Below are 18,514 nucleotides of genomic sequence, written 5' to 3'. Positions count from 1 at the left end.
GTGATTAAAACTGCATTTAGTTTGCTGAGTGATCTCTCTTCCTCACACAGTATGTTTTGTTATTCTACCAAATTTGGGGGAAAAGGAAACTATATTACGAAAGTTGCCATAATTTTTTTTTAATAGAAAAATATGTGTAGAAGAGTCAGGAGTGAAGCTGAGCCTGGACATGATCTCTAACAAATTTTCTCAGAAGTTGCTTTGAAAACATTAAAAAAACCAGCTTCTAAGTGATTGTTTTTTGATTTACACCTTTTGTTATGTGCCTAAATTAAAGAAACATAACTTGTGAAAGCCAGGAAGTAGGGTTTTTTATATTAAATAATTTACAAGATTTACTTTTCTACAGAAGCATGCTTTTGCTTGTAATTTTTGTTTGTTTCTTTCTTTTAGTAGAGTAGAAAATAATTTAGAGTAGAAAATAATTTCAAGAAACACATTAGAGTCTCAAAAGTTTTACCTTTCCAATATCTTTTTTTTAACCTACTTTTGTAGAATTGCCAATGCCACTCCTATCCCAGGAGATTTGCTGCGAGAAAACACAGATGAAGTGTTTCCTGATGAACAGCTCAGTGATGGAGAGAATGGTATTCCAGTTGGTGTCTCACCAGAGAAACTACCGGGATCCCCTGGGCATCAGCGTCCTCAGGAAAAAGATGTTTGGGAAGAAATGGATGCAAACAGAAACAAAATAAAACTAGGGATCTGTAAGGTACTTACAAATCTGCATTGTGAAGACCATCTTGAACAGTTTTCTGTCCTCATAGTGCACATAAGATATAATTAATAATGCAGTCTTACTAATATTGATTAGCCAGAATGGTCTAAGAAAACAAGATTTATGGTAGAGCTAACACATTTTATTAGAGCGATTTATATACTGGAACAAGCAGACAAGCTTTTGGGCCTTGTGTCACTTTTGAGATTCTTCGTAGTTTATTCATATTCATGGTCTTCAGACATGATTTTGATTCTTGCTCACTGAATAAAACCAAAGCAAATTTCCTGCATCTTGCATGTGTAGAAGTTAGATACTGAATATACGAAAAACAGTTTAATGTTATTCTTCAATTGACAGATTGGCACTGTGTTTGGCAGTATCCATTTAATTCACTTGGTGTTTTTTTCTCCATAATATATGATACCTTTGTACTAGTCCAAAGAGGTTCATGGGTAGTCTTTAGAAGAGAATGCTGCTTAATTTTGAAAAGTGGTCTCTGAGAAGTGGTTCCTGTTTCCCTTGCTCACAATCACAACATTTCATACTCAGACAAATGTAGCCCTGTTTCTTGATATAAAAATGTTTTGAACATGAAGAGGGACCTAGTACTGAAATGTCCTTTAGCTAGGAGAGCTGTCTAGTTTTGAGGCTGTTATTTCTTGTTTACTAGAAAAAAAAAGTATTGTGGGAAAGCATAAAGCATGGTGCCTATTTTCAAATGTACTTGTTTGTTTGTTTGTTTTTTACCAAAGAGGGAGAAAGGAGATTGTTCTTTTTTAAACAAAGGCAATTTCTGTGAGTTATACCTGTTGAAATTAAGGATGATCATGATTTCCCAGCTCTAAATCATGTCCAGTTAGTATACAAGATGGAATGCGGTTGGACTAAAACGTAGTTCTAAGTCACAGAAATATCTAGTAGATTTAGTATATGACAGTGTTATATGCTCCAGAAAATCATAAAGACAGCTTGGAAGCTAACTTCTCTTTAATAAGAACACTTGACTGTAAAGCAGACTGAAGATGCTACCAAGTGCTGGGTTTCAGACTATTATTAAAGAAAATTTCAGAGGTGAGTGTGAAATATCAGAGTAAATTTAAATGTATTACTGGGTTTTTGAGACTCCTGTTCTCAGACCTACCCAGAACTAGTATATTACTAGTATTTTGTCTGTTGCAGGTGTGTGCTGAAGAGCATATCTAAACTACCTTAACTATGGCATGAACTTAAGGACCATTCCAAATACAAATTGGCTTATCACAGGCTAAAAACCTGGATGGTATTCATCGTGTAGTACCTTGTCTTCCTCTGTTTTGCCACTCCTAGTGAGTTACATTTTTACTTTACTTTTTGCACAGGCTGCCACAGAGGAAGAAAACAGCCATGGGCCAGTGAATGGAATGCTTAATGCACCGAGTCTTGGTTCTCCCATTCGTGTTCGCTCAGAGACCACCCAGCTAGACAGGGATGTCCCACTGGTGCGAAAGTTACGTTCAATTCACAGCTTTGAACTGGAAAAGCGTCTGACGTTGGAGTCAAAGCCAGACACTGATAAATTTCTTGAGACCTGGTAAAGAAATTATTTTATTCTTATGCTTAGATCTTTTCAGGACATGTAGTTAAGATACTATCATCTTTCCTCTGCCATGTGAAAACCAGGAATGGAGCTGCTGACTTATGCTTATGCAAGCTACAGTAAAGTATTTACTATGTTCATAATATTGCTTGATTAATGGATTTCACCACTTGGCAGCTTCTTTAAAAAAAGATTAGTGCTAGTATACAGTTGAAGTTGGACTTCCACACTTGAGAGAATGTTTTACTTCAAGACCTAGTGGTGTAACCCTGATGTTTATTACCTTTTTCTTCAGTGGGATACTCTTAACAGTCAGTACAACTCATCCTAAATAAGAATGATGACATCAGGTGCTCAATAGAGGTAACATGGGATTAGATTATATGACATGAAAAGGACAGTTTATAAGAAGTTGAGTTATGAAGTAAAGTTGGAAATCTACCTGCATGCAGCAGGTTTAGTTATGCCCAAAGGTGTTGCACCAACATAAAAAATCTTGATAGAAGACAGAGGTCTTAAAATGGAATTTGAAGGTAGAGAAGAGACAGATGTATGAGAAGAGATTCAATCAATTTGCCTATGTGTAGAAAGAATAAGGGGAGAAGGACACAGTGAAATCTGACAGAAAGGCAGAGGCTCAGTGGGGACAGTAGAAGACAGCTGGGATGCTGACAGCGGCAAAATCCTTCTAAATATGTTATGGGGGGGTTAGGAATTTGAATTTGTTTGATGAAGCAAGTTACGCAAAGCATAAATAAGGAATCAAAACAATAACATTCTTCTTGAAAGCATCTACTAACTGCTGCTGGAGACATCTGTTTCTTCTGTTCTGCTTTGAGTCTCAGCTTTGTAGCATAAATTAAGTACAGTGGACATCTGGTGGTAGCCTCACCACTGAGTCGGTATCCACTCACTATTCTCCCTTCTGGTAATTACATTTACAATACAATATGATAGCTTACAATTACACTTACAATATGTGCAAATTTCTAAGACCATCCGCCCATTTTTACTTGACCTCACAGTAATTTGTCTCAAATTGTGGATCTTTCAACCTTTGTAGATTGTTCTAAAATATGACAACAAATTTTTAGATAAATCTAGTTTTCCTCCACTGAAAAAACTCAGATGTAGCTTACATTATTTAATTAATTCTTAACTAATTCAGATATTAACTTCTTTTCTTAAGTTTGGAGAAGATGCAGAAAGACTTGAATGCTGCGGCAGAGACTCCTGTTGCTGCTGTTCCTCCTCTTTCTCAGAAAACACCCATTCCTGCTCCTGTGACTGCCCGCATGGACCATGTTTGGCACTATGATGAAGAATATCTTCCAGACGCTTCAAAGCCTGTGTCAGCTAGTTCTCCAGAACATGTTGATGGTGTTATTAGCAATGGATTTGTAGCTGTCAACTTAAGCTCCTGCAGGCAGGAGGTTGATTCTAAGGAATGGGTGATAATAGATAAGGAACGGGACTTGCAAGACTTCAGGACAAATGAGGCTTTAGGGCACAAAACGACTGGAAGTCCCTCAGATGAAGAGCCAGAGGTACTGCAAGTTCTAGAGGAGTCCCCTCCAGAAGAGCAGCCCAGGCAGGATGGTTGGGCAGGAAACAGTGTCCATGCCAAGAATCAAACCTCAGGGGTGGAGTTTGTTCTAGCCATGGAGTGTCATCCTGCGGCTTCCGAACAGCTTACAGATAAATTGGAACTTCTGTCCGGAGCTGCTGGACAGCTTCTTGCAGCCACCCCTACAAGTCCTATGGAAGCTCAAGCAGAAGGAGCACTCACTCCGGTAAGAGAAACGGTTGCTGCTTTATTGAACCTCTCTTTATTCAGACTTATATGAGAATATAGTAAGGGAAAAGGCAGTGACTAAAAAACAATAGTGTAGCAGAAATTCCTAGTTTCATCAGATATGGGACTTGATTCTTGAGGAATGATCTTCCATGTTCTGAGTGTACATTCTCCCATGGAAGTGGCTATTAGTTCTGCAGGTATGATCCACAGAACTGGCCTCAATAAAAAAAATAAAATAATTATATGGGGGTTTTTTTATATATATATATATATATATAAAGAAGCTCCTTATGCAGTGATTCCTAATCAGTGAGAGATACACATGCAAATATATATTTATTATATTTGCAGTAAACATAAAATTACAATGAATATGTAAAATACTGTGCTACAATGTTTCATGTGTTTCAGGAAAAGCCTAAATGACTGAAATTAAAGAAACAGAGTTACTTGCTCTCACCATCATTGATGTAGTGTTTTCTTTTGGAATTCCCTTTGTTTCTTCCTGTTTCTTCTGAAATTTCTAATGGTTCTTATACAAACAACTTGTTGGCTTTTATAGATTGTTGCTACTTCTCACTTCCAAGATAATTTTGCAACTACTGCTTTGCTCCCAGAATTTTCTCTTCAGTAAGACAGATTGCTTTGCTTCCATTGCATCCTCTTCTTTTTGTGTTTCTCCATCTTTTCTAAAGAATTCTTATTTGCACAGTTTTTGAACATTTACTTTTTTTCTCCTCTGTCACTGATTCTGAACAAAGATTTCTTTGGCTTTACTTAAGAAGGAAGTAAGATTAATGGTTAAGTGATTGGGAGTCAGCTCCTGGTTTTATTTCTCCCCTTTTCTCAGTAGATATTGTGTCATCTATGATATAAAGGGCAATTCTTTCAAGCTCCTTTGAGCCAAGAAACCTGGCTGTACTTCTCCCTCACTTATCACCACTTTTTGTGAAAGTTACAGCCAGCTCATTAGAAAAAGAAACTTGTCACCAACCACTCATTTATTATAAGGTGTGGAATATCCTTTATGGAGAAAATGAACTACTCAATGTAATTAACTATAGCTGTACAGTAAAATTTCAAATGCACCTAGGTTCCCATGGAAAATGCAACATCATATCTTTCATACAAGATTATATTTAGATACCATACTTTGTGAATTATGTAGTTCATAGAAGGTTCATTCTGCATGATTCAAAATACAGAACTGTGTTAAACAACAGAAGATTTTTGAGATTTAAGTTGAAATACTAGTTGTATGAAAGATTTTTTGATGGGTTAGAAACTTGTAAAGGTGAAAAATTAATTTAAATTGCTCAGTTGTTTTCAGTTGTTCAATTTTTGTATTTTAATGTTAGTTTTAGCAAAACAGACAAGAAACAGCAACACTTAGTCCTGTACAAAATACTAATTATCAGCTGTTTTTATTTTGAAAGCCATTAAAAAACAGCTTGCAATTTTGTATGCAAATGCCCTATCCCACTTTATACAAACTTGACTCTTTTTGGGGAAATAGCTATTTTACTTAAAACTGAAAGTAGAGATGATATAAATATCATGTACTACAGTGCAAATAATGGACAATATCTTTATCTGGAAAGGAAGAAGCTTCTGAGCATGGGAACAGAAACAGTTATAAACAAGGTCAATTAATTATAAGATGTATTGGAAGAAATACTGGTTGAAGTAGACACTGGGGTGAGATTATATTTTAGTTTGGCTTTGCAAGCAGGTAAGGGATATTTGTCATGACCTCAAAAATGAAGGAAATGAATATGGTTTATATTATCCTGGAAGGGCAAGTACTGCTGTGAGGGCAAGATGAATGGCAGGAAGGAGCTTGCTATTTTGAAGGTAAATCATGTGGGATTGAAAATATAAACTGAACTGGGAATAAAGAAAATAGAAATTATTTGGCTGATTTAGAAACTGGGAACAGACTGTGTCTATATGCAGTGTGTCTATTCCAACTGTGATGGCAATTTGTGGTAGTCTTCCATCTACTTCATTAGCCCTTGAAAGCCAAACAAAGCTCAGGAGGATATTTGGGGGTGAGTTGTTTTTTCTGTCCTTCGTTGATGGTATTCCACTTCATAAAAGACACTTAAATATTCCTTGAGGTGGGTACCAGAACCTAGCTGTTCTAATAGGTGAGTGTCCCAGTCACTTCACAGGGAGACAGTATATATATGCCTCTTCATAGAGTAGTTCTCTCTATTCCAGAGTCCTGGTGACCTTGGGGAGCTGTTTGGTAGAGTCCTTCTCCTTCTTCCTCAAAGCATTTACCCACCTGAAACTGTTCTTTGAATGTGATCCTTGTTTGTGGATCAGATGTTATTGTTCTTTAGTAATTTTGTCTAGGTAGTGCCTTCCTGACAATACAAATAATGGTCAAAGCGTCATATTTTACTTTTCTGCTGATTTAATTATATTGCACCAGTTAATAAGAGCAGGCTTGGATCCAAGAATGTAAGTTCAGGACCATAAATCAAATGACTTAAGTGTTACTAAAAGGGGTTAAAAATAGATGTTGAAATTATAGTAGAATAATGGCTTAATATAATTTCTGAAACAGTTTACTCATTTCAAACGGCTTGAAACTCTAGGACATTTCAGCATTCATGGTCATCGTGCTTATGAATATACCTTCCATGTGGATTTCTAGTGACCTGCTTCACTATCACTTAGGAGAAAATATGATGAATTATGTTCTTTGAGCTTATTTTAATAGGTTTGTTAAATATGTAAGCAATTACTTCAATGGTGAATGAATAAAATAATTTCCCTGTTCTATGTATTTTTGTGGTTTTCATTTTCACTTTGATGATTCTTCTTTATTCTTTCTTTATTTCTTTCAGGGCTTTATTGCTCACTATTTAAGTAGTAAGTAGTAGCAAGGACGTTTCTGTATGAGAAACTAAAGGTTCATATACTCACCCATAATTTTATATTCTCCTGAAGGAAAGAAATTGCTGGTCTGCAGTCCTTCCATTTGTAGATAAATGTTCTTCCTGAAATTGCATGTATACATGGACTTCCTGTAATTGATGATAATATCATTTCTTACCTGTTTCACACAGCATCAGCATTCTAATAAGAATGTAAAGTTGTAGCAATTCAGGAACGAAACCTGAACTCAAAAAATAAGAGAGAAAAATGTGTAAGTTTTTGGCTTGGGGGTGAGTAAGTTTCAGGCATAAAAATTATAGCAAATTATGCTATCTATTATGAAAAAGCCCTGCAGGTAAGAGAACTAATTTTCATGTTATCAGTCATGGTTTTCTAGTTGCAATACAGATTCTGTGTGCTACCAGCAAATACCAGTTTGATCTGGCTCAGTCATGGGCACATGGTCACATTTCTGTTGAACTATTCAGAGGATGCTAGGGTATATATGCTGACTTTATGCTTTCATAGTGGCTTTATGTTGACTTTGGCTGCAGGAGGACAGACAGTACCTGATTTGCTGTAATATCTGCTGGTATGAAGTTAATCTGTCACAAGAATTTGAACTGATCTAGACTAATGGTGAATTTATACTGGAGCAGCACTTTGCACCATCCAGCTCTAGTTTTCTTTTTCTTGATCTGGTACTAAGAGCCTAAAGCTGGACTTGCTGTGTTGTTGAACCATGGCCTCACTAATTTACTGTGTTTGTATTGAATTGCGATGAACTCCATACAGTGCATGCACAAAAATTTGCAACATATATTTGTCAAACAGATATTTCAGCAAAGAAATAATAATGGAGTTGAAGTAATTGAATATGTAACAGCTAATTCCATTTTCCTCTTCAGTTTAAATTAAACAACAGTTTGCTCTGGTCACACTTGGTTGACAACCTATGCGCGTGGTTATAGAAGAGGTTTGACTGTGTGAATCTATTTATTTTTATTATTTAGAAATATTGCTGAAATTAGCATTTTTGTACATTGAGGTACTATTATGTTTTATCAAAAACCTGCTCTTAAATTTCCATTTATTTCTGAGTTCTAAGTCATTTAATTTTCATGTACCTTCTAACCTCAGTTGCTACTTTTATGAGACACTGGAAATACTTTTTTTTGTCCAGTTGAGAGACAGCTATGCATTATGGGAACTGAAGCTTTAGGATTGACACAATTGAAAATACCTTTTCCTTGGCAACTGAAATGCTTCATAGGTGCTCTCTGTTTCCAAGGAATACAGGTTAGAATTGCAAATATCATGGTAGGAAACAGAAAATCACCTTCATGGAGCTTGCAAAAAGTTTCCATATCTCTTCATGGTTTTGTCTAAATATACTTGGAACAAAGAATTGCAAACTGTATATAGAAATCTCGTTTACAGGTATTTAGATGTGTCACCATCAGATATTTATTCAGCGCTGGAAAAGGTCTTGCAAAGAATCAGTTGATTTCGGAGTTGTATGTCAAAGCTATACGTTTATTAGAATCATCAATAACCAATTTGAAAATATACTTTCTCTAAAATTCTTAATTTGGAACACTTTGACTTTACAGTTCCTGTTCTTTTGGGTTTTTTGCTCTTTTCTAAATGCTTGAGTGATGTAGTTCAAGATGAAGCAATTGTTCATGGATTCTCCAGGCCAATGTATCCTTCTAGTTCAATCCCATATTTGGGAAATTTCATCAAAATTGTTTCATACTACTCTTACTGATTTAATCCTGTCAGCTATGGTTCTTAATATATGCTGCTATAGGTGTAGTTATACAGTCACATTTGTAAAGCCTGCAATGGGTGTATATGCTAAAAATATAGTCATCTCAGAGAACAATGTTGTTGCACAGATGTGCTAAGCATTTACAAGGACCAGTCAACACTCAGCTAGTTTGTGTATGCAATATGCTTGGAACAGACTGTGTTAGTTTATTAAATCTGCTCTAGATTGTTACCTCCTGAAGGTAGGAGCCAGCTAGAGAAAGGATGCTCACTTTTGATTTTGATACTGGATTTTAAAAATTGATGGAAAATGTGAAGGTTAGACTTAAGATACCTCTTAAATTATCAGCTTTTAGCCTGTGAGGGAGTTGTGAGTATGGTCTTCTAAGAAAATGAATAGGCAAGACATAAACAAGAATTATTAAAATATTGATTTTTAAACCTGATTTTCTTCCCCACCATGTTGTTCTCACAGCTCAACTCATCTCATACGCTGCATTTCTCCACTCCAAGAATTTCAAGTCCCATCCTCCGCACCATGAACCCTATAGCCTATCTATCCATCCACTCGGACCCTCTGAAAGAGGCTGGTTTATCAAGGAGTCAATCAGCTGAGAGCCACTCCTCTTCCTCCCGCTCAACTGGTCGTAGGCAGCTTCCTGTCATTCCCTGTGGCAACAAGTTCCCCCCTGTCATTCGCATCTCAAAAGCACAGCTTCAGCAGGTGAATAAGCCTTGTCTTCATAATAATGACTGCATTGTAGCAGTCATCTGCAAAGTTTAACATTTTCAGTTGCTCTGCACAGTCCGGTAGTAGGCATATGCTAGTCATACTGCTATACACAACATCCTAAAAAATATTTTGAAAGATCAAGGTAGGGAATAAGAATGGATCTTGTTCAGGGTTAGTCTCAGGAATACTCTATAAGGAAGATACATTGTCCCACTTAGAAGAGGTAAAATTAGAGAGAGGAATATTTAAACAGCTGTTATTCAGGTTATGATCTGGAGCACCAAGCATCTCTGGATGTTCTGGAAGATAGATTCACTTCCTCAGAAGGACTTTCTCTTGAAAAAGGTAGGATTATAAAATCTAGAAGACAGATTTTTGCTTCTTTCAAAACTAAGATTAAAATCTCTCTTTTTTTATGTGTTCCTATAATCAGTACCAGCTGGACTTTGAATTGGGAACACATATTAAAAGTTGGCCTACCTTAACTGATTTTAATGTGAGATAAAAGGATCTAGAGGTAGTCAAATTGCTACTTTGGGTATCAACAAATAACGAATTGTTCCACTGCTTGCAGTATACAAAGCAAAGATGGCAATTATCAGGGGTCACAGCTAATGGAAAATGTCACTAGAGAAAGGGGACTTTTCATAGTTTTGTATTCCCAGTTTCATTTCAATATGAAAAAGATGAAGGCTTAGAATCATAATTGAAGTTAACCATAATTTGTGTATTAGTCACAAAAATATTGAGATTTGCTAAGCAGCATGAGCTTGCATTGACTAGTAAAGCAGTATGACATAGCATTAATGCATAAGACGGTAACATATCATCATCATTTTACCATTAATATTTCATTTGGATTATATTTTGTGTTGCCTTTTATTTCCAATGTATTTTTCAGTATAAATATCTCTATGTGAAAGACTTTTTTTTTTTTTTTAAATTCAGTGAAGCATGCATAGGAGTATTGATATTAAAAGCAATCCATCAACATTAGCTTCTTTCAAACTTCCATAGTATCAGTGGTGAGCGATAACAAGGCAAACAAAGTAGCTAGTGTACTTACGTTAGCATTTTGTCTGTTAACTCAAAAAGCAGTGTTTTTTTCCTGCAACTTCTAGCTGCTTTTTATCTGGATATAAAAAAATAGTTCTGCCCTCGATGTATGGAAAAGGACAAACAGTAGCTCCCAGATGTTCATTATTGTGAACTTGATGGGATACCAAAATACCACGTTCTTCATGATGACTGACGTATTGACTAGGGAAAAGGACTTAGGAGAAATTAACTCATTAAAAGTTAAGCTTCAGTATTTTTCAGGATTAGTTTGTATCCCAGAATGCAAAATGACCTAATTTTTTTTTGCCTGTATATCTACAATTTACATTTTCCAATCAGAATGTATTGCAGGTATAATTAGCAAACTGCTCACAATACTCAAAGAAAGTAGGTTGGCACAGAGGGTCTTCTCTGGCTTCCTTAGTACCCAACAAATGAATACAGCTGCGATATTAATAGGGGCTGCAAAGTGATATACTTTCTTGTCAAGTGAAAAAGAATTGGTATTGTGCCAGGTGCTGCTACTGAGTGGAGTGAGGATTATATGTAGCATTCTCAGCCTCTTCTTTCTTTTTACCTGGTAAGTCCATGACTGCTGTGTTCCTTTTCAAGCTGTGATTTTCAAAGTCCTGACTGTTGAGAATTTAACTTCCAGTTTTTCATTTGCTATGGAAACTACAAGCATGTGATTCTTTAGTTCATTCCAACAATGAAGGCCTCTTGTACTTTATGGCTCACTGAAGAACTGAAATACTTTTGCAAGTCCTTCTCTTTTCTACAGTGCAGTAATGTTAGGTACTTAGCAAGCTAGAAGTTCCAGCAGCATGAAAGATGAATATGCATGTTAATAACCTAAAGCTTTTCTCCAGTTAAATATTAAAAAGAATTTTAATGTCATTCTATATTATTTTGTATAAATATTTGGTACTGAATATATTATCGTGTATTTCCTGCTGTTTGCAGTTTGGTTCAGCATTCATAACTAATGAATTGCAGAGGTCAGGGATCTGTGCTGTTGAATTTAGTTTCACGTTATTAAAAAATTAAAAATGATACATTCGTTCCTGAAATCAAGCAAAAGGATTTTCTTTCTTGATTGTTGATGAGTGAGGGTTCAGGAACTGTAACCCACCTTCCTCTAGTTTGACATCAGATAGAGGAGGTCATGAAATTTCTGTATATTCTCTGCTCACTAGGGCAGAGAGGGTATAGGATGTAGGTCTACCTTTATTTGCTCGATAAAGAGGACTCCTCTCTTGCCATACATATATTATGGAAGAGAATTGGAGTATTTTGCTTCAACTCTCCTTAGTTATTCAACTTGCAGCATAAAGAAAGAGTCTGGCAGCATTAGAGCTGACAAAAAACAGAATGAATTCTTTGATTGTACTTGAATCTGAAGAGTGGGGCTAGAGTGCTATTAGCATCCTTTTCCTCTGTAGCATGGTCAAATTGTACAGCAAATCCTCTTGAAACATAACCTTTTTCTTTCTTTCTGTGAATTCTTCAGCCAGATAAGTTCTCTGAACTCTGCTCATTAGAGGACTTCATAGAGTGTTGTGTGAGGTCAATGGAAAAGGTGATGTGAATGCAGTAACTACTGGCCAGGGCTGTGTATGAAGAGATTGCTTAGGCAGATGTTGTGCTAAATGTGTAACTGTGTCTTGAGAAACAATCAAAATCAGTGACCTCCGATTTTGATCTCTGTGATTTCTCAGCTCTAGTTCTTCAATAAGATAGTGAACACCTCTTCTAGCCACGGCAGCCATCTAGAAGACTTCTAAACTGGCTGCTATACAATAAGATTCAGCCCTTAACAAAGGTGGAGTCCAGTTTTGTGTGTCATTCTGGCATATTTTCATTTTTTGATGTGCTTAATGAGACATGTACAAGGGCGCTAATTTTAATTTAATGATTTTGTGGTTATTCATTGTGTTAGGGAAGGATAATTGTGTCTCTCAGGTTAAGCAATCGGAATTAGTTGGCACTTACACAAATATTTTCTTTTATGTCTTAATTTTCTCAAATTTCTACCTTACTGGAACATTTTAAGAATTACTTTGTAGTTGTATAGTTATATTATTAGTTACAAAATGCTCTGAAATCTTCCCACGCAAGATGCTATGGAAATGCAAACCATCATATTCATATTCATATCCAAGATGAGAAATAATATACTGATCTGAGTTGAAAAATTTACCTTAATTTTTAAGCATCTCACTGGAATTCAGGGACCTATGGAAGAATAAGGTAAGACTTCTTGACATGTTCAAGGGGTATTTAGAGAAAGAATGCATATCCCTTATAATTGTCATTTTATTTTGGATGTTTTAGGTTTATGAGTCAGGAGTGCACGTAAATGTTGTAAATTTTGCCATTTTTTATGAACTAATTTTGGCAGGTTTCACTAGTCTGCAATAGCAAGAGATGAACGTTTACATTGGTTTTCACACTTAACAATCTTTTAGTACCACAAATAAACAAACAAAACCCCAAAGATGCTCCTCTCTTGTTACAGTGTTCTTTTAAAGTTATTTTTAATTTGTAAGTGGCATTAACTTGAAGATGTCATGTGCATTAGGATTGCCTTAGAACTCAGCTAGTTAAAACTCTGGTTTAGCATTGTACCTATCCATTAAAAATGTCAGGAATGGATATATTTGTCCAAAATCCTCTTCAGAATTTCAGTTTCAAGACATGGTACATTATCAAATAGATGTGTCCTGGAAGGAAAAGAGGGAAAAGCTTTTCTCTGTTCAGTGAGTCTGTTTTTTTTCCTGCTGTCATGGTTAAAGTTGGCTGTAGCAAAAATGGTTCTGATTCCAGGATTTACAGAATTGTTATGCCCCTCTGTTCCCTATCCTGATGGAAACTGTATCAAGTCAGCATGAGGTTTAAGTTAGGTTTTTCCCAAGAGGCTCCTAATACCATTTACAACACTGGGTTTAATCAAGGTAGAAATTTCAAAGAGTTAGTCCAGCTCATAGCTACTGGAACTGTTTCATACACAGTAGATTTGATTTTGTTAAGTAGGGAAAATGTGCAGAAGTTATACCATCTCATTCATGACAGGGTGTTAATAACTGTTAATTTTTCAATAAATTTTAGCCTGAAAATTAAGTTGCTGTGATGTTACAGCCTTCACTCATCATCAGTGAAAGTAAGTGATAATGGTTATGACCAGATTCAAAGGCAAGCTCAGATTCAGAATTCTTACTGTTTTCAGTTATTACTGTTAGGTTCTTGAAAGGCAATTGACATATGATCACTGCTACAATGTCATTATTTTCTTCATTAGTAAGTTTCTCTGGAGTATGTCGATTTTTCGTACAAAAACACATATGATGAGGGATGTCAGGAAGCATTATTTTAGAAGAAAAAAGGGGACGTCTGGAAGACGCACATAAGCTCACAGGTTACTCCCATTCTTTTAAGCAACTGGATTTTATATTGATAATGATGTTTCTTGAAAAATTTTCATGTACATACTCTCTTTCTAATGCAAACAAGTAAAAAGTTTTATTTGTTGATTTTATCCAAATGGCAGAGGCAATTGCTTGATATGTAGAAATATAAATGCTGCCTCCTAGGCTTAGTAGGGTCTTTTGTCTGAAGGAGAGAAGTTCTTCAGGCGTGTTTTTTTCACATCTGCCTTTGGTGTAAAGAAGAATTAAAACTTACAGCATGTTAGGTTAGCTGTTCTTTCAATGGAAACTTTCCAAGTTGTAAATTAAGGAATTAACAATTGAGGACAAGCAGTCAATATGAACATTAGCGACAGAACCCTCTTGGCCATTCTCCTTCTGCAGGTTTCTCCATCAGAAGCAGCAGAAAAGTCATAGTGAAGGTCAGGACAATAAATTAGCCTTGGTAATAGAATCCATATACACTGATCATGTAGGAAAAAAAACCTATAAAAAGTTATTAATTGTTTTAAATGTTCATGTTTTCTGGAATCCACGATACTTTTAAGATTCCCAATATTCATAACCACATGGCTCATCTATTCTTGTCTGTCCTTGAAGTGATCAATTTTTTTTTTTTAATTTTTTTTAATGCCAATCTTATCCCAAACGTATGTGATTTAGTACATTTTTCTAGCATCATAATTTCATTAGCAAAGAATAAGTAAAGATGTTTCAGGAAAGCTAAATGGTCTGTGGGATTTCCCATGGAGAGCTGATCAACTCTGGTGTCAACATTTGTTTCCATGATGACAATTCATGCAGTAATCTTCTTGAAATAAATAGGTGGTTACAATTCGGAGCATAATGCCCAAGGACTAATGATTATTTCTTGTGTAATTAAGGTATAATTGATCTAATTGATATAATAAATATCATATATATAATTGCAGATATTATCTATAATATAATCCGTAAGATAATCTTTAATTAAAATGTATTTCTCTCTTAAAATCTTTTGTCTGCTATCATTAAAATTGCATATGATACTAGTCCAACTAGAATTACAGGGAAAAAAATTCTTTATTTGGAGTTTGTGAATTTATCAGCATCTTAGCATTTTCTCCTGGTTAGATAGATCTGTCATGTGGAAGGAAGAGAGAACTTTTTAAAATAGGGAAACCACTAAAATTAGAACAAGTGCTAAGTGGAGGTCTCTCATATTTCTAAGCTACCACTATGTAATTTTTGAAAACTGATTCAGTTTCAAATTATTATTAAAATTTCTAGTATTTGGCAATTCTACACTATTGCACTACATGAACCACAGGTAGATGTGTTTACTTATTACCTAGCTACAAATTTATAGCTGCTCTGACTGCTTTCAGGCAGCTTCTAAACACAGAACATGATATATGTAGAGAGCTCACAAATTGGCTAAAGTGATGCTACCTTATTGGTATAGCTAATCTTAATAATGCCAGGCTAGCAACCAAAACAGAATCAGAATAAACTGATAGTGCCCTTGTAAGTATTTTTAAGGAGCTTAAATACCTAACTGGCAACATGTATTATACTGTAGATCACTTGAGTGCTTGGATGGAATCAGCTGTGTTGTAACTACTTCATAGAGCTGTGCTTTACATTTATCATCACTCCTGTTCACAGAGGCAAAACTATGTAACGTAACAGGCTGCTAAAAGTTTTAGGTATTTTGTTTTTAAAAGATAAGCTGGATTCTAATTGCATCTTTGTGTCTGCAAACTTTGCGACTATAAAACCTTGTGTGCAGAGAAGAGAACATATAAAAAAACATCGTAAGAAAAGAGAAAGACCCTTAATATAGATAAGACTCCTATCTCTAGGTCTATCTTCTCTAAAGGATATCTATTAAGCATGCTTATAAGCAAACTGAAAGCAGCTAGTTCTTTATGTGAATTACAACTACTGTTGGTGGTAGCACACTGTGGGCATGAGAAAACCCGTAATTCTTTCAAACAGATCCTGACAATTCTGAGGAGAGATTTTAAGAAAATTTTAATCTGGATTTCAAGTTTGAAAGTAAAATTTTATGTGTACAGTGATTTTAATCCTGCTGAAATTAGAATTTGTATTAAAATTGTACTTGTATGGTTTCATCAGTTCTTCCGGTATGTTTGATTCATCCATGGAAATTTCAGTGTTCGCAGATGCTCTCCCTTGTGAGCATAACACAACTGTGGGCAACGTGCTAATATAGTGCCAATCTTATAACTGGATAGAACTGAATTTAATTTATTATAACATACAAATGAGTGGATTCACTGTCTGACTGGAGGATCAGAAGTCAGGAAGACTCTTAATTTTGGTTTGTTTTTTTTTTTTTAATGTGGTGTTGGAGCTTTTTTTAGAGTGTTGCTGTTTGAATATGAAAGATACTTTTACCTTTACAAAAAATAAAAAATACAGTGTAAGTAGCAAAACTGAAGCATAAGTATAGCACAGCAGTAACCTAGAATTAGGCAGTGGCTCATAGGAATCAGATACAAACAGAAAAAATTGACATATTTGAAATCTGCACATGGGTATTAAGGCAGATCTTATGTATGAATTACCTAATACTTCATGATGACCCTTTATTGGAATTGATATGTTGGAGAGGAATATTCAGAATTAAACTAAACAGTAGTAGCCAGACCCCACTGCTATTAAAAGCAGTTTTTATGTGATTGAGAGTCTCTGTGTATGTCTTTTTTTTCATGACAAAGAAAGAGTATTTACTTGGATTGAACTTGGGTTTTAGAATAGAGCATTTCAAATGAATTTTTCAAAGAAGATACTGTGTTTAAAAAAAAAAATGTACTGGTCCTTAATAATGAGGTGTAATGTGGCTTTGAATATGAGAGTTCAGGGTTTTCCTGAGGAAGTATTAGCCTGTGTTTTTATTGTTTCTGAAAATTGCAGGTATTCTCTCTGTAGGGACACATATTAATATAGAGCTTAGCTTCAAAAAGATCATTCAAAAGTAGTAAAAATTGTTTCTAAAGTAAGAAAAATACATACTAATATATTTCTCACAGCTAGCTGCTGAAACAAAGCGAGGTTTGCTTAAAGATGCTTACATCGTTATTAGCTATGATAATAATAGCTGTGAAAATATTTTAACTGCATTTTATATACCAAAAGTGGTTGCATCATTAATTAAAAAGTAAATGTCACTTCATACTTAATGTGTCCTCTGTTAGAGGAGGAAACTTCTAATTTGTAGTGTTTTATTTTGCTTCTTAACTGAGTACCTAAGTATACTTGAGCAGCAGAGTCCCTAAGTATACTTGAACATAACCTCTTATGGTGAACTAATGCACATCCTATTGAAGATTGTTAGGTGTTTTATAAAATCTAGATTTAGAAATGCTGAATATATTGTGCTACTTCAAGTGTGATATGAACTCACTGGCTTTGTTACGATAACTACAATCCCCATGGAATCAGTAGTTTTCAACTTTCCAGAGGAAAAAGTCTCCAAGTGGCCAAGGTTCTGAAAATAGTTCTTAATCTCTAGATCTTTTGTGACTTTAGAAAATAACCGTGGTAAGGTAGGAATTCAGTTTCTGTAAAGAAGGAAATAATAGCATGAGATGGGAAGGTGGAATAGGCTTCAGTTGCCATCTTTTCACATCTCTGAACAGTGCATTAAGGCAAATCCATGCTTTCTTTGTTAGAAAAAGACTGTCTCTGTGGAACTCAAGAAAAATATTACAATACCGGCCCATTTTTAATAGGAGTATATGACAGGAGTATTGTGTGAGTGTTATGAAGTAATAGTCTGTAAGCGCTGCTGCTTCCCAGTTCTCCAACAATATAAGTAAATTTCAAGAACATTCTTCAATTGGTTTATGCGTTATACAGAATAAGTTTCAAATTAAGTAAGTACTTGTTTTAGTCACATTACGAAACTAATTAGCCACTTATTACAATGACAGTCATTCTCTAAAAGCAATTAAAGATACTGCTTTTAGAGCAATCAATATTTGCCCTATTGGATGTTTGAGGATATGGGTTTATGTTAGAACAAAAAAATCTTCCTTTACCTGGTAAGTGGCATAGGTAACTGAAAAGAAAAGATATTTAAAGAATACTGAAATTAAGCTATGATTAATAAGCCTTAAAGAAAGACTGTACACACCGATCTATATGTTCTTTATCCTCAAAAGATACCTATCACGTTAGAGAATATGAAAACACAGTTGTCTTGTACATTCGCAGCTCTGCATCTGTATTCCATCCTCTTCCCATTTCTTGCAACCTCTATATAAATCAATGCAAAAATTAGCATTATAGAATAGCAGGAAGAATACGTCTGAAGAGCTGTGGAGAGCAACATGCTCCTCTTTTCAGATAGATATAAGTAAGCCTTCATATGTTACTTCTCTTTAGTTTAGGATTAGGGCCTGTCATGTATGAATTTTTAACAACAGAAGGTACTATCCTGGGGACCACCAGTTCCTACAAATGCCTGCAATGCTTGCAGTACCATATATATGGGACTGTTGAAAGGGATTCAGTATCAGAACTTACAATC

At 35.3% G+C, this 18,514-nt stretch overlaps 1 protein-coding gene across 1 annotated transcript in view; it reads left to right on the top strand.

Annotated features, from left to right (window-relative positions):
* The window catches only part of TTBK2 (tau tubulin kinase 2), a 72,214-nt gene that overhangs the window by 44,528 nt on the left and 9,172 nt on the right, over window positions 1-18,514 (top strand). Inside the window, exons 10-12 of the mRNA XM_050897811.1 lie at window positions 496-712; window positions 2,080-2,291; window positions 3,487-4,090. Of these exons, the coding sequence (XP_050753768.1) occupies window positions 496-712; window positions 2,080-2,291; window positions 3,487-4,090 (1,033 nt within the window). The remainder of the gene's footprint in view (window positions 1-495; window positions 713-2,079; window positions 2,292-3,486; window positions 4,091-18,514) is intronic.

Source organism: Gymnogyps californianus, chromosome 5 (assembly GCF_018139145.2).
Source record: "Gymnogyps californianus isolate 813 chromosome 5, ASM1813914v2, whole genome shotgun sequence".
Lineage (NCBI taxonomy): Eukaryota > Metazoa > Chordata > Aves > Accipitriformes > Cathartidae > Gymnogyps > Gymnogyps californianus.
Note: the sequence above shows the minus strand (reverse complement) of the source record. Positions and strands in the feature narration are given on the sequence as shown.